General features: G+C 31.8%; 1 protein-coding gene across 1 annotated transcript; it reads left to right on the forward strand.

The window, feature by feature from the left end:
* Positions 1-8,992: 8,992 nt before the first annotated feature.
* Positions 8,993-14,867, forward strand: LOC120075320 (anthranilate synthase alpha subunit 1, chloroplastic). Its single transcript, XM_039028603.1, has 11 exons — positions 8,993-9,560; positions 11,255-11,427; positions 11,532-11,721; positions 12,450-12,601; positions 12,777-12,892; positions 12,970-13,216; positions 13,334-13,390; positions 13,463-13,615; positions 13,852-13,932; positions 14,021-14,107; positions 14,356-14,867. The coding sequence occupies exons 1-11, from the start codon at positions 9,335-9,337 to the stop codon at positions 14,689-14,691; spliced, it is 1,818 nt and encodes a 605-aa protein (XP_038884531.1). The 5' UTR covers positions 8,993-9,334; the 3' UTR covers positions 14,692-14,867.
* The last annotated feature ends 12,186 nt before the right edge of the window (positions 14,868-27,053 follow it).

Raw genomic sequence — 27,053 nt, forward strand, 5'->3', positions numbered from 1 at the left:
TACATCCCAAGCTTTTGATAATTATTGTATGTTAATTAGGATAAGTGTTGAACATCCTGTAGCTCATGTTCATACACAAAATGGTGCAAAATCATTCATAAAACGTTTGCAATTAATTATAAGACCATTACTTATGAGATCTAAGCTTCCTCATATGTATAGGGACATGCTATTGCATACAGCGTCACTTGTACGCATTAGGCCAGTAGCTTATCATAAGTATTCGCCATTACAACTAGCTTATGGTCATGAGCCAAATATTTTCCACTGAGAACTTTTTGGTGTGCAGTATATGTTCCAATTTCTCCACCACAACGCACTAAGATAGGTCCTTAAAAGAGGTTAGGAATATATATTGGATATGATTCCTCATCAATTATCAAATATCTTGAACTCCTGATGGGTGATGTATTTACTGCACGATTTGCTTATTGCCATTTTAATGAGACAAATTTTTCAACATTAAGGGAAGGAATTAATAAGTTGAAAAAATAAATTACATAGAATGCATCGTTATCATCTCAAATAGATCCCCGTACAGATCAATGTGAACTTGAAGTTCAGAAAATAATTCATTTGCAAAATATAGCAAATCAACTACCAGATGCATTTATAGATGTAAATAAAGTAACTAAATCATATATACCATTTGCAAATGTTCCACCGAAAATTGATATTCAAATACAACAAGTTGTCACTAATGAATCTAGAACACGCCAGAAGCGTGGTAGACCAGTGGGTTTCAAAGATAAAAATCCTCGTAAAAGAAAAATAATTAATAGTCAAGAAGACTTGGTTGGGGATATAAATACCCATAAAGAAATCCTTGACATGACTAGTGAGGAAGGTGAAATACCTAAAGATAATAATGAGATTTCAATAAACTATGTCATGATAGGAAAAAGATGGAATCAAACTAATGTAATTATTGACAACTTTTTTTGCGTATAGAAAATGAGGATCCTGAACCAAAATCTGTTGAAGAATGTTGGCATAGAAAAGATTGGCTTCAGTGAAAAGAAGCAATCGAGGAAGAATTAAACTCAGTTTTAAAACGTCAGGTTTTTGGACCAGTAATCCGAACACCAGAAGGTGTTAAACTTGTCGGATACAAATGGGTATTTGTGAGGCAAATAAATGAAAATAATGAGGTCACAAGATATAAAACAAGACTAGTTGTACAAGGCTTTTCACAAAGGCCTGATATTAATTTTGAGGAGGCGTATTCTTCGGTGGTGGATGCAATTACATTAAGATATTTAATTGGCTTGACTGTTATAAAAGTTTGGATATGCATCTTATGGATGTAGCCACAACATATTTATATGGATCTCTTAATAATGATATTTATATGAGAATCCTAGAAGGATTTAAGGTACCTGAAACATATAGATCAAATTCTCAGGAATGGTATTCAATAAAGTTACAGAGATCATTATATGGATTGGAAAATCATGACGGATATGGTACAATCGTCTGAGTGGATATTTATTGAAAGAAGGAAATCAAAATAATCCAATATGTCCATGTATTTTTATAAAGAAATCACAATCAAGATTTTCTATTATAACTGTATATATGTTGATGACTTGAATATAATTAGAACTCCTGAAAAGTTTTCAAAGATAATAGATTATCTTAAGAAAGAATTTGAGATGAAAGATCTCGAAGAACTAAAATTTTGTCTTGGTTTGCAAATTGAGCATTTAGTAGATGAAATATTTCTTTATTAGTCAACTTATACAAAAAAATTTTGAAAATATTTTATATGGACAAAACACATCCATTAAATATTCCAATGGAAGCCCGTTCATTGGATATAAAGAAAGATATATTTTGACATCGAGAAGATAATGAAGAACTTCTTGGTCCTGAAGTACCATATCTTAGTGCAATTGGTGTACTTATGTGTCTTGCTAATAATACAAGACCATATATTACATTTTCAGTAAATTTATTAGCAGGATATAGTTCTTTTGCAACAAAAAGACATTGGAACGGAATTAAGCATATACTCCGTTATCTCCAAGGAGCAATCGATATGGGTTTGTTTTATTCAAATAAATTAAATTTTGATCTAGTTGGTTATGCAGATTCTAGATATTTATCTGATCTACACAAAACTAGATCTCAAACAGGTTATCTGTTCACATGTGGAGGAACTGCTATATCATGACGATCGGTAAAACATACCATAAAGTTCATTTCCTTAAATCATGCTGAAATTCTTGCAATTCACGAGGCTAGTCGAGAATGTGTATGGCTAAGATCAATGACTCAGTACATTCGTGAAACATGTGGCTTGTCTTCTAATAAAAACCCTCAAACAATATTATACGAAAACAACGCAGCTTGCATCGCCCAAATCAAAGGAGGATATATTAAAGAAGATAGAACAAAACATATTTCACTGAAGCTTTTCTACACTCATGATCTTGAAAAAAATGGCGACATCACTGTACAACAAATTTATTTGAAGGATAACCTAGTAGGCTTATTTCCAAAGGCATTACCAACTGAAAATTTTGAAAAATTGGTGCACAACATTGAAATGTGGCGACTCAGAGATCTCAAGTGATGTTTTTCTGAGTTAGAGTAAATATAATTGTATTCTTTTAGGAGTATATATTATGCGAAATATGTACTCTTTTTTCTTCACTAGGGTTTTTTTCCATTGAGTTTTTCTAGTAAGGTTTTAACGAGACATATTTCATATATATATGGCCATCTAACGGGGAGTATTATGAATATTATAATAATAAATAGATGCCCATTGCTTAGTGTCCCAAAACCCATGTGTCACCCTTCATATTATCCATGTGCCTTGTAGATATTCATGCTTGGTGTCCATGTAAGTCCACATTCTATTTGCCACTTTATCTATAAATAGTGGCATTTGGTGAATCTTAAAATCACACCCTCATTGGTAAGAAATCCACTTCAAATTCCACTAAATTTTCTATTATCCAATTTTATAATTTTAGTTATTTCATGATTTTAGTTTTTTTTTAAATTATATTTATTATTATTATTATATTATATTTTCTCCATATCTGTGTTCCAGTCGTGCTCTTGAATTTCACAACAATTATTGATTTGTTAAAATTTTGTGAAATTCGTAAAGATTGAATTATAAATTTAATCTTAAACTAGTGTGACATCTAATATGTCCATAAACTTTAAAGTGTCGAATAGAAACAATTAAACTTTATATTGAAGGAACTCTTATTCAAGAGTACCTATGAGCGGAAGCAAATCTTTACAATTCATTGTGACAGAATTTCCACATATATATTCAAACATACAAATATGAATTGTAAAGCTAAATTACTAGGATGCTTAAAGGATCAATAAATAAGAGACCGAGAGATTATACCAGTTGGAGACTTTTCTTCACAGCAAATCTCGCTTTCGCTGAAACGGAAAGCTATCGTTCAGCAACACCCAATCGTCTACCACAAAACGGGGACGACACCACCACTCAGAGCTCTTAGTATTCTCGGAGTGAGAATCCAAAGGGTGGGCTTTGTTCGGATTTGGTAGAGGGGAGGAGGTAAAGAGATCGTATACAACGATCAAGCAAGTGGGAGAAAGACTCGTTTATTGTATAGATAAAATGCTTGATCATTTAGGTGAAGTATACGATCGTGTAGGAAAAGGTAAGCGATCGTGTAGGAAAAGTTAAGCGATCGTCTATACAATCGTTTAGTAAAGCTCGGGTGCTAAATGATCGTTTAGTAAAAGATAAGCGATCGTTTAGTACAAGGCGTACACGGGTGTAAGTGTTAAGCGATCGTTTAGCACTATCGTATAGACTCTAATTTTACTAAGCGATGACACACATAAACGCTATCTCTTTAATGCTTCACACACCATGAGCTATTTAAGCGTCTTAAAGCGATTATTCATCTTACTTATCCATTACAAAAACAGAAGAGATGCTGACCAATTATCCCATAATTGTCCAATTAAAAAATAATAAATATAATCACATTATATTCATAACCTATGGTTTAATATCATATATTAACCATAATATTTTTCCTCCACTAGATATAAATCATATTTATATCCAATTTTCTCCAAATTAATGTATCTCATACATAAAGTCAATTATATCATATATAATTAACTAATTCAATTATATCATATATAATCGAACTCCCTCTTGTCAATTTGAACATTTCAAACTGATTAATTCTCAACTTGTATCCAAGCTACCAAGAAGACCTTATAGACCTATGGCTCGAAGCTTCAACGGTATGTGAATAACTGACTAAACTCTTTAGCCATGATATCCACTATCCGTTAACTACCAAACATTCCACTAAAGACCGATAGCTGAACTCTTCTTACCATAGATATATTTCTTTGTCCATTGGATATAATCAATCATCAGTACGATGACCTTTCACAAATGCTCGTAATTACAGCTGGGCCAATTTACCGTTTTTCCCCCGTAGTTACATCTTTCTTCTTAAGTACCACTAATCCCTTTAATGAACAATATAATATAGTTCTACTATGTGTGAACACCTCTCGGGCCATGAGAAGGTTTGTGGCGCCACATCGTTCAAGCTCAGGATTAGCCCTTAAGGGAGCAATCTATCTACTTACCCTTGCTTCGGGGAAGGAGTGAACTCCATTTTGTGAAGTTGAGTTCCCAGTTCCCAAGTCAGACGAATCCCCAAAGTGTTAGGTTTGAGTCGGCGCTCTGGCCACTCGCACTCATGCAAATCAAAGGACCACCCTCAATGTCAGGAGTTTCCAGCTCACTCAGGATTGAGGTCATGTTACCTATAGTCATCCCAGTGAAGTGAAGTCTCTGTCATGAACAGAGTTATATGACAAGACGTTACACTTCGTGGTCAGGTCTTATACAAATTCTTTGTATAAGATGCTCCCGCTCGCATGACCCCTACACGAATGATCAGGATCAGATGATCTGTGACAAGTCACAACACTTGTAACTATTCCACAAAGCAGGCTGCGTTCGTAGTGTTACTAGGATAAGGTTTCCCTCCTATATCCATATACTACAAACCATTTTGGTTATCACTTAAGACATGATTCACTTGTATGTCACTATATACATGTTTAAGTTACATAAAGACAACCAAAGATTTTAAGTTTATTGGTTTGTGGTAAAACAAATAAAACATCTAAATGTGCAAAGTCATGAAGTGAAGTAAAATATCATATATTATACATCACAAGCATTCATACAAAATGTGTTTACAAACTAAGGACACGAGACTTTAGGGCACAAACCTTAACATATATATCCTAATAGAAATTTCAAGAATTCAGGTTCTTTTTAGATTTGAAATTTAAAGGTCAATGTTTTTAGAGATTTATTGGACACAAAATTTAAAATATGGGGAAATCTTCTATATTTTAAAAATTAAGAATTTTACTAGATGTAAAATTGAAAGTTTAAAAACGTATTAAAAGTTTTAAGTTTAAGGATATGTAGGACACAACTCTGAATATTTGGAAAATAAGGCCCAATTTGATAACCATTTGATTTTTTATTTTTATTTTTTGAAATTAAGCATATAAACACCTCTTCCAACTCCAATTTTTTTTGCTTTATAATATACATTTTACCAATGTTATAAAAAACCAAGCCAAGTTTTAGAAATTAAAAAAAAGTAGTTTTAAAAAACTTGTTTTTGTTTTTAAAATTTGACAAAATTTTTTTATTCTTTTACTTAAGAAAGATGCAAACCATTGTAAAAACTTGAGAGGAAATAAAATTCTTTTCAAAACCAATAATGAAAAAACTAAGAGGCCTTTTTAAATATAAAAAATATTTAACATTTACATTTTATAGCAAAAAGTTCCAAAAGTGCTTCACTTTTGGAACTTTTTGCTATAAAGTATAAATATTTTTGGAATTTTTCTATTTGTAAGAATTTTTCAATATATATATATATATACACACACACTGGTACACATTCTGGCACATATTAGAGTGTGTGTGGTTTAACTTTTCAAGTGTTTTGTTTTGAAAATAAGTCATTTTGAAAAAAAATTAAGTGTGACAATCACTAAAAATAGCTTTTAAAACACTTTCAAAGTATATTTTAAATAGTTTTTATCAAAAGAATTTAGGAAATTGTTTTAAATGGCAAAACTACTTAATTATTTTCAAATATAGCAAAATGTCACAATCTATTATTGATAGACATTGATAGACACTGATAAATGACAATAGTCTATCAATGTCTATCGGTGATAGATGATAGTAGTCTATTAGTGTTTATCACTGATAGACAATGAAATTTTGATATATTTGTAAATATTTTTAGTTTATTTTTAATATTTGAAAACAATCCAAAGATTTTAAATAAAAATCATTTTTCGAAAAGACATTTTTTTTTCCCGGATCAATCTAAGTCTTTAATATTTTCAAATAAAATATACTACCATGCATAACTTACCATTTTTCCTATTGTTATGTCATTATCATTCTTTCTTAGAATAAATTGATAATTGTGTCAACTTTGAAGTAAGTGGTACTCCACTAGTTTTTTGTGTTCATGTCAGCCATAACTTAATGGATTAAAATATAGGTTTAAATGCTACTTTGATCTCTATACTTTTAATTTTAAAATGTTTATTTTGATTCCTATATTTTTAACTTTGGTCAATTTTTGTTCTTGTACTTTTAAAATATTTATTTTGGTTATTATACTTTCAACTTTGGTCCATTTAGTATTTAAAAATTTAAAAAGCAACCATTTTGATCCCCTAAAAATGAAAAAAAAATTGAAAATGAAAGGACTAAAATGGCCACCTTTTGAAAGTATAAAGACAAAAACAAACCAATGTTGAAAGTATAGATATCCAAATGGTCATTTTGTTAAGGTATAAGAAGCAAAACGAACATTTTAAAAATATATGACCAAAAAATAAATTAAAACTCAAAAATCTAAAATATATCCATAAAACTAGGTTAATTATACAAAATTCCACCACTACAATCACCATTAAAATGAACAAAGAATTAATCAATGCCTATTACTATAGGCAACAAAAAAAAAGAAAAAGAAAAAAAAAAGGACCTCGAGCACATGTAAATTATGACAAATACATAAGTGATAAACGAGTAAATTAATAATCCTCAGAAGAACTCCTTTATTTTCATTTGTGAATCCCATCCCATCCCGCGACCACAAATTTGGGTGAAAGTTTAACTTTATTTCTTAAGAAGAAAAAATTAAAGGGAATCAACCTTTGACCACATTAGTAGATTTTGAAAAGAGTCTCTTTTTTGTACTCCAACCTTGGATTATGGGCATGGAGGGAGTGAGAAGATAGATTATTATGGATTCGGTGGAGGCGAGCGTGTGTTTGATTATTTTTCAATAAAAATATATATTTTTTTCATTTTTCATTTTATTTTTTGTTATTTAGTTATTAAAAAGAAATAAAATTGGTTTGGTTGCTTTGCTTCACATTTCTCTTTACTTTCTAAAAATGTCAATTTGTACTCAAAACTAACCCGAATAGGCTTTATGTAGATATTGGCCAAACTATTGTTTAAGTAGGACAAACCAACCGTTTAAACATTGAAATTTTGATCCTATAATATCTTGGCCACTAGAAATTTCATATAATTTCAATACTTGGTGGGCATAGTAGGATCTTGAATTGTGTGCCACATTCAAATTTGGTTCAATTTGTTAGTTAGGGAGGGGTTGATATTGAAAAAGTTATAATTTATTTCAATCTCCATTTCCATTAAAGTATATAGGGGATAATTTCATTAATTATATAAAATAATGAAAATTTATATAATATATTTTAGGTCCAACCAAATAGGTTTACTATTTACAATAATTTTTATGCCTTTAAAATTTTCTTTCATTTTCGTTAATCTCTTTGTCATTATAATTCAATTAGTGCAACTAAGAAGATTTGAACTTTGGAATGCTGAGTTATGCTTATTTTTATCCTTTATTTATTTTTGTTAAGTTAACAAGATACTTTTTTTTTTTTTTTATTTTTAAGAATATTCTTCCAGATGAACTATGACTTAAAACTTTAACCAGATAAAATATTCTGTAAAAGGAAAGGAGGTCTTCAATTAAAGATTAAAATATCATTTTGATTTATGTCGTTTAACCCTTGTTTTATTCTAATATACATATTTTCATATGTTCAAATTTAATGGATTGTAACTTTCAATAAACCTTAGAATTCATCATACAGTAATTTATGGTTAACTTTCCCTAAAAGAGATTTAATTTCTATTAGTTTTGTCACTATAAATTTTGAAAACAATCTATTTACATGGTTTTTTTTTTATAAAAAAAATGAAATAATTACCTATATTTTGTCAAATTCAATAAAAATTAACTTCAAACTAACAAATAAGGATTAACATATATATATATATATATATTGTTGACAATACGTAGGGTGGGGGTATCCAACTTTTTGATTTGAAGGTTGATATATAATACAAGTACTATGTCAACTAAACTATGCTAATCAGTTTTGAATTATAAGGACTAATGTTAAGATTTAGGTTAAAATACTATTTTTGTCCCATACTTTGAAATTTAATAAATTTTAGTCTTTATACTCTCAATTGTTCAATTTTAGTCTTTATACTCTCAATTGTTCAATTTTAGTCTCTATACTTTAAATAAATCTTAAATTTAGTCTCTCAAAATTAATTTTTACCGAATCAATTATATAATAATAATTTTCATGCAATAAAATAAAATATGGAATATGCTTTCAAAGTTTATAGTAAAAATGTTATAGAGAATAAAAAAGAGTTTAAAAAATCCAATAATAAACAAATATTGGGACCAAATTTAAGATTTATTGAAAGTACAGACACTAAAATTAGATAAAAAATTGAACAAAGTTTAAAGTATAAAGTATAGGAACCAAAATGATATTTTAACTAACATCTAGATTAAAAATAATTTTATATATTTAATAAAAGAATGACCACAATTAAACAGTTCTAATATTGAAGCGATACTCAAAACAGAGATTAATTAAAGTTAGGAATGATATTTTAATCTAAACTAAACAAATGAAATAACAAAAAAAGAATAATAATATAAAGCAAACGAGGAACTGATTAACTGAATAATTTTATATGGTTCATCCATCATCAACAACACTCTAAAAAAGAAAAAAATAAAATAAATAACGGTCGCGTAATTTCATTCTAGTCTGGACCGTTACATGCAGTATCTGACGTGGAAGGTGAATAAAATCGTATATATAATTAGAAACCTCGGTAACATTTTAATTATCTGAGAGTTCCAAGGTCCTGTCCATTCCCGCTTTCATTGTCGGAAAAATGCAATCTCTTATTAACGTCTCTCACGGCAACTTTCTCGTTCCCTCCGGCCACCAGCGCCGTCATCAGCTTGCTTCTGTCAACAGCTTTTCCAGCCAGAGTGGTGGCGGTTTCTTTCGATGCCGTCGCGAATCTCCACCGTCGCTTTGCCGGTCAACGTCATCGGTCAAGAGTTTCCCAACCTTCACCTGTTCTGCTCTCCCGACCGCAACTTCCAACTCTTTAGGTAATTACTCTTCGTTGTTTCTGTTTCTATTTCTATTTTTTTTTGTTCTTTATTTATTTGTTGGATTAGGAATTTAGTACTTTTTTTTTTATAACTTTTAAAATAATGTTTAATATTTTTCTTTTTTTTTTTTTTATTTTAAATTTTGTGTTTTATAAATTCCTAAACCTTGAAAATATCTAATAAAATTAGAACAATTCAGTATTTTTAAAAATTAATAAGTATTTTTTAGAAATTAAGTCAAATTTTATGTTTAATAGGATTTTAAACTTTAAATCTTATAAGAGATTTGTGGGTTGATGATTTATTCAACAAGAATATTGAAAGTAGAGAAATTGTTACACACCAAACAAAAAATAAGTTAGGGTCCAATTTGATATTATTTTAAAGTTTATAAAATTGACACTTTTTTTTAATTAAAGATATTAATTAATAGCATACAAATATAAGTTCAGGGTAACACTTGTGATGTAATCTTAGTTTCAACTTCATGGTGTTAGAAATACCAATGAAATGCTTAAATAAAATATGAAGATAATAATGGCTATGAATTATAAAAAAAAAAAAAAAAATTTGTCAGGTTAAAAATATCAATTGGCATGACATCAGATATCCTCATCTGACCTTGTTTCAAGTTTGTTAAATTGTTATACTAAAAAAAAGAATTTAAAAATGGTAATTTTTATGTTGAGAAAATTTTAAAATGGTAATTTTATGAAGGTGTACTCATTTTGCCAATATTTTAATAGAAACATAATTTAATTATCAAGTACTAAGTCATATAGAATGAGCTAATTTTGACTTTATAAGAGAATCAATATGTTTCCCATTAATAAAGTTTGTGTTGACTTACTGAAAAAAATCAAAACATAAAGAAATTATAAATTGAAATTTTTGAAAGTCGCATAGCAAACAAGTAAAGACATATACATCGCTATTTTTGTTTTTTGTTTTTTTTAATAATATATACTATTATCCGAGAAGTTAGTAATTCAAATTTTCAATGGAAGTCTAACATTAATGGTGTATTTAATTTTGAAAATAAGTCATTTTAGAAAAAATTGATCTTATCGATAATCATTCAAAATAGCTTTTAAAACATTCTCGAAAACCTTTTTCTCATGGAGATTTCTAGAGTTTTTTTTTTTAAATATATTTTTTTCTCTAGTCAATTCATATAAAACCTAAACTGGACATAATTTTCATGTGAGAGAAAGTTGATCATAGCTCAAAAGAAAGAGAAAGGTATAATCAAGGTTTAAAATGTCGAGCCAACGAGAATTTAAACTCAATTATCTGTATGTGCTAAGGACCAAGAGATGTGTGATTCCAATCCTCCACTCTATTTGTACTAAAATAAAAGTTTAAAATGTATGGAGAATTTAATTTTACACATATTTCTAGAAAAATTATAAAAATAAAAATTCAAAAAATAAATCTAAATTAGTAAATAATTTTTTATGATTTTCAAACAAGTTAACATGTCTATTATTTATATTAATAAAATTTTGATGTTTATTTTTTGTGTTTCGTGTATTTTTGTTACGATATAATGAAAATATCGATTCACTCTTCATGTTAACGTAGAAACGTAGATATCGATGAAAATATTTGACATGTTGATGAAAATTTAACAGTAGGAGTATAATTTCATTAAACTGAAAAATTCTCAAGCGATTTCTTGTGTTGTTTAGGTGTTAATGCAGCAGAGTTTATAGAAGCATCAAAACATGGAAATTTGGTGCCGCTTTCTCGTTGCATTTTTGGCGATCAACTTGACCCAGTTCTAGCATATCGGTGTCTAGTCAAAGAAAATGATTGGGATTCGCCAAGCTTTCTTTTCGAGTCCGTCGAGCCTAATTCTCAGGTTCGTTTCCACTTTTACATTGCTTTTCCACTAATTCCCTTTTCTATGAACTTAACTTCCATTTTCATTCTCTAGATTTTCATCCCATTTTTTCTCTATCACAGGGTCGTTTTAGTGTAGTGGGAGCTCAGCCAACAATGGAAATAGTGGCAAAGGAGAATAAAATCACTATTTTGGATCACAAGAAAGGACGATTAACTGAAGAATTTGTAGATGATCCATTCATGGTTCCGATCAAAATCTCAGAGAAATGGAAACCTAAATCCATTGGTGGACTTCCAGACACATTTTGTGGTAAAATTTATCTCTGTCCGTTTCTTTTTAGTTCAATAATGCATGTCTGTTAAGTATATAGAAGAAGATTTTGGTTAATAAAAGGGTATTTCAGTTGATATAAGTATGTTGTACTTGTTAGGGACAACAGACTTTCAAATATCTCCACAATGGTATAATATTGTCCACTTTAGGCATAAACTTTTATGATTTTGCTTTTAGTTTTATCCGGAAGGTCTTGTACTATTAAAGATAGTTGTCCTTCCTAATAAACTCATGATCATCTTCTTATCTTGCCAAACCATCATGAATTAATTTAGTGATAAATAGAGGATATGACCTTGATAAAGGACTAAGAGATTATGGGTTCAATTTATGGTGGCCATTTACTTATAATTTAATATCTTACAAGTTTTCTCGACACATAAAATATTGTAAGATCAAGCGGGAGTATTCCAAACAGTACTCGTATCTTAAGAGTATGGTTTGAGGTATTTGTTTGCTCGCAAATTTATGATATTGTAAAAATCATTGAAATCCAACAAGTAGAAATAAATGTTAGTTAGGAGGTAATGACATTAGAGGGGTTTGAACTCTATATATTTTACTATGATACCACGTTAAATCAACAATCAACTCATAAACTTAAGTGGATGGGTTACGATTAATTAATTATATCATTGCTTTAATAGACACGTGATTAAATATTGATAGATAATTGAACACTTTTGGTGTTGGTGTATGAATAGGTGGATGGGTAGGTTATTTCTCGTACGATACAATGCGATATGTGGAGAGCAAAAAACTACCATTCTCAGGGGCTCCAAAGGATGACAGAAATCTTGCTGACTTTCACCTAGGTCTCTATGATGAGGTGGTTGTATTTGATCATGTTGAAAAGGTGCATATTTCTTTCTTCTAAACAGACACACACATATATATAACAAAATTTTCACATACTACTCACTATGATTATGGACATTTGCATTTATTTGATGTCCATCCATCAATGCATGTCTAATTGATGTGAATGAAGTTTCTATACTCTATTTCTGATTTGAAGTTTTGAAAATCAGAAAGTCTATATAATACTTTGGGTGGAGCTTGATGGATATTTATCAGTGGAGAATGCTTATGAAGATGGTGTAAAACGTTTGGACATCCTGGCTAAAAAATTTCAAGATGGTGACCAGTGAGTATATATTATGCTTTAATTTTAGATCACTGCTGAAACATTTATCATCAATTAATTTGATTTTTCATTGTCAGTCCAAGGCTGAGTTCAGGTTTTGTCAACTTGAATACTCGCCAGTTTGGTCCGTCTTTAAAGAAATCAAACATGACAAGTGACTCGTACAAAGAGGCTGTGGTTCGGGCAAAAGAACATATTCTTGCAGGAGATATTTTCCAGATAGTTCTAAGTCAACGTTTCGAGTATCGAACTTTTGCCAATCCTTTTGAAATTTATAGAGCATTGAGAATTGTCAATCCGAGTCCGTATATGGCTTATTTGCAAGTAAAGTTATCTCTTACTTTCTAACTATGATGGCGGTTCCCCTTAAATAGTTTACATTTTTTATTTTTAATTCAAACATGTTCTTACCAAGCTATTACGTTATACATTCTTGTTCAGGCTAGAGGTTGCACATTGGTTGGTTCTAGTCCTGAAATTCTTACTCGTGTCAAAAAGGTAACAGATTGTTGTTTTTCTTTTACTAAGCTGGTTAGTATGAAAAATTATAACAAATCTTGTTTGCAATAGAATAAGATAGTAAATCGCCCATTGGCTGGAACGGTTCGACGAGGGAAGACAGAAAAAGAAGATGAAATGTTGGAGAAGCAGTTACTGAATGATGAAAAACAGTGTGCAGAACACATCATGCTGGTTGATTTAGCTCGGAATGACGTCGGCAAGGTTTCATTTTATTATTCAAAGTTTGCTTTTATGGCTTCTTTTGTATTGCTTCTATTCATCATTAAAGCGTTTTGAAAATTTGAAGATATGAAACAAGGAAGAAGAAACAAATTGTCTTCAAAGTTCATATATAATTATGAAAGCCAAATGGAAGCTTATCTCTTCTCCATTCATCATCTTATATTTCATTACATTAATTTCGGTGTTGGTAACATAAATTGGTGATGGTGATGTAGGTGTCAACAAATAGCACGGTGAAGGTAGAAAAACTTATGAATATCGAGCGATATTCGCACGTAATGCACATAAGCTCCACTGTAAGAATGTGGTACTTTCCAATGTAGATGAGAGAAGGGAACAACAAATTACACATTAAAGTGATGCAACTATGATTCCTTTGTGTAGGTAACAGGAGAGTTACATGAGCATCTAACTAGCTGGGATGCCTTGCAAGCTGCATTACCTGTCGGCACCGTTAGCGGAGCACCCAAGGTTTCTTGATTACTCTTTTCAATTACCGTTTGTTTTATAAGTCGCTTTAGCAACCATTATAGATATGTCTAGTGGTGTCATTGAGTAAGAAAGAAGGTAAAGGGTTTAGAGAGAATGAGTTTAAACTACAGTAGCATCATCTACCTAAGATTTAATATCTCACGAATTTTTTTAGCAATTAAGTGTTATAGGAACACCCTAATAGATCCTCCCTTATGTTTATCGCTTTACCTGTTATTGTTATATAGGTAAAGGCCATGGAGTTGATTGATGAATTGGAGACAACAAGACGAGGCCCGTATAGCGGTGGATTCGGTACCGTGTCTTTTAATGGTGACATGGACATAGCACTCGCTCTTCGGACTATCATATTTCCAACATCAGCTCGTTACGACACTATGTACTCGTACAAGGATGTGAACCAGCGGCGGGAATGGATTGCTCATCTACAAGCTGGTGCTGGGATAGTGGCTGATAGTAGTCCTGATGATGAACATCAAGAATGCCAAAACAAAGCTGCTGCTCTTGCTCGTGCCATTGCCTTGGCAGAGTCCGCTTTTGTTAATAAAAATGACCACCCTTGAGCTTGCTCTTTTCTAATTACCCAAAGAATTTTGGTATAAGAGATAGTAAATAAAGTGGTTCTTTATGCTACAAAACCATAATCATAATTATGTTATGAAACAGAGTTTGAAGTAATCTTAAACTTTTTTATACAAGCAATCTCAACCTCTGTACAATTATTCAAACTACTGTAAACAAGCTTACCCTTCCAACTACTGTAAGGAGATCAAACCTGTTCAGTTCATTATATCCGTATTTCTTTCTCTGCAACAAAACTAATATAAGTTTGTTAGTTTGCTGATGTGACCAAACTTCAGAATAAAACTGTAAAAGGATTTTAAATTTTTGCATAACTTTCAATCTTCCTTGCATAAAAAGGGATACAAATGTATGGTATTGCATATCTATCTCATCTATACCTGGTTTATCTAAGAAAAATTCAAAGTCGAGTGAGACAACGGCATAAGTCTACTAAAAATCATTAACAAAATACAATATCAGGACATGATTTTGTAGAAGCTAATGATTAGCGGGCTTGACAGTCTGCTCATCTTTGCCTAAGTTATTATGCTCGGAATGAAGGATCAAATCTCACCGCAGAAGTGAGTGATGGCTTTTGTTTCGATTTTGGAAAGGTGAAAATTACAGAAAACCAATCAAAAATTACAGAACCACTTGCTGTAAACAATTTAGGCTAAGCATGAAAAGGAAGAAAGAAAGAAAGAAAAAAAAAAAACCCTTTGTAGAACTCTTCACTTTACATCAATTTCTCCTCTTTCAAATCGACTTCTAAAAAGTCTTCTCGACTATTCTTATTCTCTCACAAGGGAATGACTTGTGGGATCCTCCTCCTTGAAAGAGAAATGGAGTTTTGCAGAGAACGGAAAATAATTGTAGAAGGAAGAATCTTGAGAGAGGTGGGGAGTTTTTCTTTTTTCCTGAGCAAAAAATGAATCAACCTCCTACAAAATGCAAGAGAAGTTTATTTAACGAAAGAGAGGAGTTGTAACTCGCTCTCTTCCATTCCCCCACTCCTCTTCATTAAGTTGAGTGATTTTACTAAATTAAATTAAATAATTAACATTAATATGAGCGTAACTCAATTAGCATAGTGCTTGTATATTGATCTCGAGGTTAGAGGTTCGATGCTCCCACCTCACTTTAATTACAATACCTTTGCAAAAAAAAAAAAAAAATAATAATTAATTAATTAAAAAAAAATTAAATATCTAATATTTAATCAAATATTTGAATTATTGTCAAATCTACATATCTCATAACCTATAATTTTAATATGAATCTCATTTATATTAATTTAATATTTGAATCATATCCAAATACATTAAATCTCCTATATTATATAGTTTTATTCAAAATTTTAACTATACGTTATAATGTATCTATATACATTATATTAACCATTTACAATTAACATATACTCCCTAAATTAATTTGAACATTTCAAAATATTCTTTCAAAACATTGGTCCTTATTAATCCGTTGTGAGCTAACAGTGGGACCTAATAAACTTGCAAAGTATATTTGAGGTTAATTGATTAAATTAATCAACATTAATTATCTATGGGGCAAACCATTATAGATCCATGGTTGCACTCTTATGCACTGTAGGACATGTTGCATCCATAGATATGACCATTAGACGTAAGTCAATCCTTCATGAACAATTATTATACGTAAGCCAATCCTTCACGAATTGTTCATAATTATAGCTAGATAAAATGTCTGTTTTACCTCTATATCCTTAAGTACTACTGATCCTCTAATAAACAATTTGTTTATGGTCTAATCATAAACCAAGTTCCTCTCAAGCCAAGGAGAGGGTGGGGTCCTATTTTTCAAGTCTTGGTATCAACACTTAAGGGAATTACTCATCTAATTTCTTTATATGTGAAGGAGTGAGCTTCATCATGTGAAATTACGTTTTCCAGCTCCCTATTCGGTCAAGTCCCGAAAATGGTAGGCATATTGAGTCGTGATTCAGGGCACTCTCTCCCATGCAAATCAAAGGACGAGCCCTAATAGATAGAAGTTCATAACTCACTCATAATTAAAATCGAGTTACATATGATCATCCTAAGAAATATTAATCTCTTCAATTAACGGAGTGATAGAGAAAGCTTAATGATTACGCGGTCCAGTCTTATACAAACTCATTGTATAGGATACCGCCACTCACATGTCTCCACATGAACGGCCTGGATCATATTATTTGTAACAATTACAAAATAGGTCATATCCATAGTGTTACTAGGACAAGGCACTCGACCTTATCCATATTTTATAGACTCTTTAGGTCATTATTTGAACAATGAACAAGATCCACCTGTATGTCAACTACATATTATTCAAGTTTCAATTAATAACCTTAGATTTTTACTGTAATTGATAATCATTATTACATATTTAATAATTAAATCAAATAGTATATTAAATAACTAATGGAAAACTTTCATAGGTAGAACAAATGTCAAACTATTTATAGAAATAGCAAAAAAAAGTTAATAGATACTGATAGACTTCTATTAACGTCTATTAGTGATAGTGTCTATCAGTGATAGACTATCAATTTTTATCACTATAGTATCAATGATAGACATCTATCAATTTCTGTGATAGACTTCTACTGGCCTCTATCAATGATAGACTTCTATCAATTTCTATCACAGATAGACACTGATAGACTTCTATTAGCGTTTATCAGCGTTAGATTTATATCAGTATCACTGATAGTATCAATGATAGACTTCTATCGGTTTCTATCAATTATAGACACTGATAGACTTCTATCAGTCTCTATCAATGATAGACTTGTATCAATTTCTATCACAAATAGACATTGATAGAAGTCTATCAATGTCTATCAGTGATAGACTTGTATCAGTTTCTATCACTGGTAGTATCAGTGATAGAATTCTATCAGTTTCTATCACTGAAAGAAATTGATAGGCTTCTATCAGTCTCTATCAATGATAGACTTGTATCAGTTTCTATCACTGATAGACAATGATAGATTTCTATTAGTGTCTATCTGTGATAGACATTGATCACAACTATCTAAAAGCAATAAAACTCAAATCTAATATCCAATTTCATGGGTAAATCGATTTTAAACCCAAAACTTAATGGATGTTCAAGAAACAAACAAAATTAACCTAAAACGTCCAAAATCTTAACCCTAACAACAAAAAATCAGTCTCTCTCTCTAACTCATGCACTATAACATCCAGCAGCCACCGCACTCATGCCCAACCGTCTATCCACCATCGTTTGGGTCTACATCGTAGATTTGGTTGTACGTCGCTGTCTAGCGTGAAGAAGAAGAAGAAGGATGCAGTAAAACCGGTGAGACATGTACCCTAGGATATACTTTATACCGAACACATTTCTCCCCTTTTCAACCTAGAAAAACTCTCCAATTCCCCTTTTTCTCAATTCTCAAACCTAAATTTATGGGACTTAACGGGTAAAAAAAACAAATATCCATTCTATTTCTATTTTCAATCTTTCTTCGTGATGTGAATTGTGATAAAATCATCTAAAAGTCAATTAAGAAGGTTCTTACGCACTACTACTATCTACAAAATTTGGAGATTGTAGGAATTTGAAGATTTTTTCTTTCCAATTTGTGATCTTGAAGGAAAATGATTTTCCTCTTTTTTTCTAAAAAAAAATTAAATTTGCTGGTAGGTTTATGGACTTGTTTTTTATTTTTTGGTATTGAAATTTATCAATATCCTCATATTTTATTTGTGTGATGATTTTTAATTGAAGATTAATTTTTTAATTAAAAGATAAAATGGATGGCTAAGGCTCTTGAAGTTTTTGGATCTTTGATTGATTGATGACTAATGTTTCAAACAATTATTTTCCAGGTTCTTTTTATCCTTTTGTTTTTCATTCTCTTGCTTGCTGATAAAAAAAACTCATGAAACTAACTAGTACTTCATGAATACTAAATTTTGTAATCCATGAATCTTTTGTTTGGATCCTCTACATTTGAAGCTTACATGAGGTTGAAGAAAGTGTGTACGCGGAGATTATAGCTACATAAATGCTAGCATTAAATGTATCAATGAACGCTTTCCACATGTAAGAGAAAACTTCCAAATTGGCAATCCATTCCACATTTTCAGTTTCGACATCATGAGCGTATATAATTGATCGACTTGCGGTGTATGAAGGATAAAAATAAAGATAGATGAGGTCTAACTGTAAGCATACACTACTGCTTGTGGAGTATTCCAAGTGTTGAATCTCACAGGACTAGATTGATTTTTTAAGTTGATTATAACTATGGACCAATGAAACCAAGGTAATCAATGAAAATTTTATACTGTGGTGGGTGAGGAAAAGCTTAAAATTACAATAAACAACGATGATAATGTTTCAACCCTTCGAGTGCTAGGCCTTAAGTGATGTGGCCACTGTTAGGGTTGATACTCTAAATCTCATAGTTTTTTAGTTTTATGCTTGTACAAACGTATTATTTATTTAATAAAATAAGTTGTATTTTATTTGACATTTAGTTGCATTAACCTTAAAACCAATAAACTAAGATGAAAGGTTATTAGATGTAACTTAAACATGTATGTGGAGACATACAGGTGGATCATGTTTAAGTGATAACCTGAAAGGTCTGTAGTGGATGGATAAGGCCGGGTACCTTATCTTGGTGACACTACGTATATAGCCCATTTTGTAGATGGATCATATGGAGACATGTGAGCAGGGGTATCCTATACAAAGAGTTTGTATAAGACCGAACCACGAAATGCAATCTCTCTTTATAACACCATTGCTAGAAGAGACTTACATTTCACTAGGATGACTATAGGTGACTTGATTAATTGTTCACTAGAGGGATTAGTGATATTTAAGGACTTAGATGTAACTATAGGGGTAAAACAGTAATTTTGACCCAGTTGTACTTATGAGCAATATGTGAAGGGTCAATGCACTTTTGTTTGGTTATATACAATGGTCACAAAAATATATATATAGTGTGAAGAGTGCAGTTGTCAGTCTTTACTCGAGTGACCGACAGTTAATGAAAGATGATTAATTTAATTAAAGAGTTTACTTAATTAATCAAGTATCATTGGAGCTTCAATTTATACGTCCATAAGGTCCCCTTGTTAGCTCAATAAGGATGAATGAGAATTAAATTAATTTTGGATGAATTTGAATTGTTCAAATTAATTAAAGGTAACTAATTATATAAAACATAATTAATATAATATATATAATACATTATAATATAAAGTTTTAATGAAGGAAGTAAATATTTGAATATGACTCAAATTTTAATTATATGAATGTAATTCATATAAAAACTATAGGTTAAGATTAATATGAATATGATTCATATTAATACTCTAGGTTATATGAGAGAACAATAAATTATAGGCTATATTATATGTGATATGATATAAACTATATGTTATATGTTATATATGAACAAGTAGGTGAATACTCGCAACGAAAAGATTAGAGAAATTTTAATTCTATCTAAACATGTAGAGGACGAAAACATAGGTATAACATTCTAATTAAGCATGCATTTTACAGAATACTGAGAGGAAATAAAGGATAAAGGCAACTTACCCTAAAAGACCAAAACTCTTCACGTAAATCCTCTCCGATCATGAACAATTCATACAATCTCCTTCCCCCTCAAATTCACGATCACAACAACCAAATAAGACACCACCACAATGATTTCCCGTTATTCTTAAGGTAGAGAATCACTTGAATTTTGTGGGCTTCAGTATTAATTTTGGAAGGGATGGAGATATATATATATATATTTTGAGAGCTATTATTCACAGAGAATAAAATTATTAGAGATTCTCTTCTATGAGTACAGGAAGTAGAAGAGGATCTATATCCCTCATCTACCTTAACGCCATGGTTAACAAGAGAAAGGGGGGACAAGTGGTTAGACAATAATTCCTCTCCTAAAACTTAATTTAAATTAAAAATAATTTTAAATATATATATCTGTATGTATGTATGTATGTATATATGTATATATGTATATGTATATATATTAGACCATATGTTATATCTAATACAACACATAACCTATAGTTTATATTATATCACATATAATATAACCTATAATTTATAATATGAATCTCATTAATATTTGAATCAATTTCTCTCAAACAAAACTTTATATTATAATGTATCACATAAATTATGTTAATTATATATCATATAATTAATTTTATATTATAATATATCACATACATTAACTTAATTATATCTTATATAATTAGTTCTCTTTATTAATTTGAACAATTAAAATTAATAAAAAAAAATTAATTCAATTCTCACTAATCCCAATTAAGCTAATGAGGGGACTTTATTGACCTATAGATTAAAACTCCAATGACACTTAATTAATAAATTAAACTCTTTAATTAAATTAATCAACTCTCAATAACTGCGGGTTACTCCACTAAAGATCGACAGCTGCATTCTTCGCACTATAGATATATTTTTGTGTCTATTGGATATAACCAATCAATGGTGCGTTGATCCTTCACAAATTGCTCGTAAGTATAGCTAGGCCAAAATTATCGTTTTGTCCCTATAGTTACATCTAACTCCTTAAGTACCACTGATCCATTTAATGAACAATTAGTTATAGTTCAACTATATCGAACCCTTCTTGGGCCAGGAGAGGGTGTGACGACACATTGTTCAAGCCCTGGAATCAGTCCTTAAGGGAGCAATTTATCTACTTGCCCTTACAGTAGGGAAAAAATGAATTCATTCTTATGTAGCTGTATTTCCAACTTCTAATCAGTCGAATCCCCAAAATGGTAGGCATATTGAGTTGGAAAAACTGACCACTCTCACCCATGTAGATTAAAGGATTGTTTTCATAGGCAGGAGTTCACAACTCACTCAAGATTTAGGTAAAGTCATCTATGGTTATCCTCCTGAAATGTAAGTATCTTTTAGCAATGGTGTTATATAGAGAGACTATTCATTTCATGGTCCGCTCTTAAACAAACCCTTTGTATAGAATACCCTCACTCATATATCTCTACATGAATGATCAGGATTAGATCATTTGTAGCACTTTATAACAATTGTAACAACTACAAAGCGAGTCGTATTCATAGTGTCACTAGGATAAGGTACCTAGCCTTATCCATCTACTCCAAACCGTTTAGGTTGTCACTTAAACATGATCCACCTATATGTCTCCACATGCATGTTTAAGTTACAGAAGATAAACTTGAATCCTAATTTATTGGTTTTTGTGGGTTAATGTAACTAAATGTCGAATAAAATACCTCTTATTTGATTTGATAAATAAAATGTTTGTACAATATAATTACAAACTACAAGGCTGCGAGATTTAGGACATCAACTCCAACAATCTCTCACTTGTCTTATAGCTAGTTAGGTGTACATAACAAAAGTAAAAACAAGTACAACAGTACAAAAAAACAAGAAACGAAGGCATACAATATATGCCTAGTAAAATCTCCACTTGCCCTAGACTCTCTAAGGGACCCTCAAACACCTTAGCCGTGAGGTCCTTTGTAAACAGATTAGAAACGTTGTGCTCTGAAGCAATCTTCTTGACGATCATGTCCCCTCGATGCACAATCTCCTTAATCAGGTGATACTTGCGCTCAATATGCTTTCCACACTTATGGTTTCTAGGCTTCTGGAATTAGCCATAGCACCACTATTATCACAATAAAGGGTGTGTTGGGGTTGATGCCCTAAATCTGTAGGGTCTATAGTTTGTAAACATCTGTATGAACATACATTTTTGTGATTTATAATATGTAATATTTTATTCACTTCAGTCTATAAAGTATGAGATATTTTAGTTGCATTAACCACAAACCAATAAACTAAGATCCATGGTTATTGTTGTAACTTAAGCATGTATGTGGAGACATACAAGTGGATCGTGCTTTAAGTGATAACCTAAATGGTCTATAGTATATGGATAAAGGAGGGATACCTTATACTGGTGACAGTACAAGTGTGGCCCGCTTTGTAGGTGTTACAAATGTTGTAAAGTTCTACAAATGATCTGATCCTGGTCATTCGTGTATTAGACATGCAAGTGGGAATACTCTATACAAAGGAGTTTCTATAAGACTAGACCATGAAATGTTTAGTTTCGTTATATAACGCCGTTCATAATTGAGACTTTCATTTCACTAGGATGACCATAGGTAACATGACCTTAATCCTGAGTGAGTTGTGAACTCCTGTCTATGAGGGTAGTCCTTTGATTTGCATAGGTGAGAGTGATCAGATCGCCGACCTACCACTTTGGGGATTCGTCTGATTGGGGAGCTAGGAACTCAGCTACACATGTCTCCATTCTAGATTCGCTTCTTCTTTCGCGCAAGCGCTTGGTTTGCCCGGCCACGGTAGCCCCATCTTTCACCCATTTCTCAATAAGCATAGTTAGGGAAAAATCATTGAAGATTTGGGCTCAGATTCATGAAACTGATCATTTGACCAGAAAAGGATCAATTTAGATAGTCCTTTGTGGCTCACCTTTGCGTGCATATGTAACTTATGTCAAAGTGATGGGCCAATGTCTACGCCTTCTCTTTTTTCTAGTCAAGTGAAGTGCCATTTGATGAGTAACTGAGAACAAGGGAGAACGAGGAGAGGGCCCAGCAATCATACCACCGCGGTCGAAAAAACGTGTTCCCTTCAGATAACACGAGTAAGCCTGCAAGTAGTCTTTATTAAGCTGTAAGCCCTAGAGCTCGAAGCTCGAGATTGGTTGGCTTCTAGCTAGTTCAATGGATAAGATGGTTGCACTCCAGCTCACTTAAGAATGGGACGGCAATGGTCCGCTAAGGCATGTAATGCCAACGAACTTGGGTGGCTACCTAAGGAAACTCTGATTCGATCTGCCCCCCAGCTGGCTCACATTCATTAAGAAAATGGGTGGATACCTCGGTGAGTTTTTTGGGACCATGTCCCGAAAGTAAACTTTGAATTGGGAACGTCCCACTGTGGATTCATAGACTGACGAGAATCGAGGAATGACAAAGTACTCCTTTCTCCTCTTACTGAGACTACAGAATATTCTTGTAAATTATGGCCAAGGATCGAACCATGGGAACGAATCTACAGGGCTATCACCTTCTTTGGCCAGATCTTCCAACCTTTTCACAATTAAAGTTCACTGCGCCCTTTACCTCGTAAACTCGGTAAAGCGGCTTGCTGGATGGAATTCACCCCTTCCCTGAAGTAGGGGTAAGTAGATAAATTGCTCCCTTAAGGACTGATTCTGGGGCTTGAATAATGTGGCACCACACTTTCTTTTGGCCCGAGAAAGGTTTAGTCATAATGGGACTATGATCTATTTTTCATTAGAGGAATCAATGGTACTTAAGAATTTAGATGTAACTACAGGGGAAAAATCGTAAATTGGTCTAGTTGTACGTACGAGCGATTTGTGAAAGGTCATCGTACTATTGATTGGTTATATCCAATGGACACATAAATATATCTGTAGTACGAATAATGCAACTGTCGGTCTTTAGTTGAGTGCCCGACAGTTAATGGATGGTGGATATCGTGATTAAAGAGTTTAGTCAGTTATTCACGTACCGTTGGAGCTTCAAGCTACAGGTCCATAAGGTCCTCTTGGTAGCTCAATGGATTCAAGTTGAGAATTAGTTTTTGGGTTAGTTTGAAATGTTCAAATTAATAAGAGGGATTTTGATTATATATGATATAATTAAATTAATTCAATTATATATGATATAATTGATTTAATGTATTTGATATATTATTTGATTGGAGGAATTAATAAAAATATAATTTAGATTAAATGCCATAAAATAGAAAAAGAACTATAGTTTATATGTTGCATATGATGCAATATTAAAACTATAGGTTATAAATATAATATGATAAGTTAGTTATTGTATTTATTTATAATTTATTAATTATGAGATAATTGATAATTCTTTTTCTCAAATAACCGACTTAGTGGGTGGTTACTCAGTTATTATCGAAACCGTGAGATAAAAAGAAATTGAGTTTCAAAATCTCATAAGGTAATAGTTATCAGATAACTTTCGAGAGAGAAAACGATCACATCGAGTTCACTATACGATAGTGCATATTACTACACAATTGAGGGTCGAGTCTATGCAATAGACTTATATCTTCTACACGATTGTTCTGTCCAATACTCGATCGTTTACTCCTTAACTTCCTCTATCCCTCTATCTAAATTCATACAGAGCCCATAACTTCTGGATTCTCACACCAAGAATACCAAGGTAATCTTATGGTGGTGTCGAGTTTTATTCAAGGATCGAGGATCAAGTTGTACTCGCTGGTGATTCAAGGATTTTCCAATAGCTCGTTGCGTTTGTGCTGTTTGCTGAGTTGTTAAACGATCGAGGGAAATACGTGAAGAAAGGGTTCTTCAAAGGTATTATCACTCGATCCCTTGTATTTACTTTGAAGCATGTTGTAATGTATCATTTAATGCATAACTGTTTCTGTATGATTGTAAATGTTTATGTTCTTTCACAATGGAGTTTGGAATGATCCACTTCCGCTCACTGATTCTGTAGTTTTAGAGTTCATTCAATTGGTATCAAAGTCAGGTTGTTCTGATATTCCAAATTCCATTGATGTATTGAATTTCATTTACAATCTTGATGGGTTTTATGATTTCTGCAACACATTTAAGTGTTAGATGTGGTTGTGGATTTGGTTGATGGAAAATTTTAAGATAATTTCCTCTGTTAAAGCCTTCATTTACTTTACAAAGTTAATTTGTAAGGGCCCCTGTGTTTTTGGGAATAATTAACTTGCTATCGAGTATGTATTCAAGTTTTTGTTTGTTTGGGTCATTCGTGATGAAGCTTCAAACGCATGGAGATGTTGCTTGCTTCTAGGAAGAAGACCAATCGTTGTTCGCATCGTGTAGCCTAGGCTAAACGATTTTTTAGATTTGGCTATGCGATCGGTTAGAAACGTTCTACTCGATCGTGTAGTATTTGCTAAACGATCACATAACTAATGCTAAGCGATCGAGTAAAGAGATTACTCGATCGGGTTGCATTGGCTATTCGATCGCATAGATGCTTGGGGTAAACGATCACTGAGTATATGATACTCGACGTAAGGCGTGCGCACTAAATAATCGTGTAGGTCAGCATGCTCATCGCATAGTCACTGGTTACTCAATCACTCGGTATACGATACTTGACACTTGCTCCTCGATTGTTTAGACACTCATGCTCATCACATAGTTGTTGTCTACTTGATCGCATGGCATGCATTACTCGATGTGCACTGCACAATTGCATGACCTTCATGCTCATCGCATAGTCCAAAGGCACGCGATCAACGCTACTCGATCGTTTATACTCGATAGGCATTACTCGAAGATCTGAAGGAGATGCTACACGATCAAGTGACGAGGCTTTGCCCGGACAGTTCAAGACCCAGTTCGCCTGTTTGAACCAGTTTACTCGATGCTTTTTGTAATAATTAGCTTTATTTTTTCGATTTTGAGGCTAATTATCCTGGTCCATCAATTTTTTAATGAATGTACATGTGATGTATATTTAGTTATATGCCATAATGTATGTCATATTGTTTTAAAACCCACCATAGGTTATGCATTTATTCATGCATCATTTTTATATTATAAGTGTTATAATATAGTAGTTTGCATGATTAAATTACATTACAGCATGCTCATGCATCATATAATATAAGAGTTATAATATATGCATGCATTAAGCATAAGTGTTATAATATAAAGGTGTATGTTAGAATGTATGCTTAATTCGTTACAAGTTATATAAAAGTTATATATAGTAATGAATGAACATTGCATGAAGCATGACACTTAGGTTTATTTATAAAAGTTATAAATGCCTTGTGGATGTCTAGCTTAGCAATGTGGTTGGTTTTGATTGTCTTATTCTTTATAAGATTTATAATTAATGACATTAGAATTAAAATCAATAAGAAAGACATGCATACAAACTTAGGCTTTAATCATGTTTTAAAAGAGTTTTAAAATTTGATTGAGATAGATCTAAGATTAGGTTCTAATGAGATTAGATACCTAAGTTTAATCTTTTAATTCGGTTTAATAGAATTAAATTAACTAATAAAAGATTAAATATGTACTAAATTTATTTATAAGGGACCTTTTGACTAAGGCTGGTTCTGACTAGGCTAGGGTACTTAAGTCGATGGAAACGAAACAGCCCTACCTGGGAACCTACTTGAAAAGGTGAATTAGATAGATTTTTTGCATGCATGCAAATTTAATGAAAGTCTGTTAAAGTGTTTAATAAGACTTGATTCAAACTTTTTT

The sequence above is a fragment of the Benincasa hispida genome, chromosome 4 (genome assembly GCF_009727055.1).
Source record: "Benincasa hispida cultivar B227 chromosome 4, ASM972705v1, whole genome shotgun sequence".
Classification (NCBI taxonomy): domain Eukaryota; kingdom Viridiplantae; phylum Streptophyta; class Magnoliopsida; order Cucurbitales; family Cucurbitaceae; genus Benincasa; species Benincasa hispida.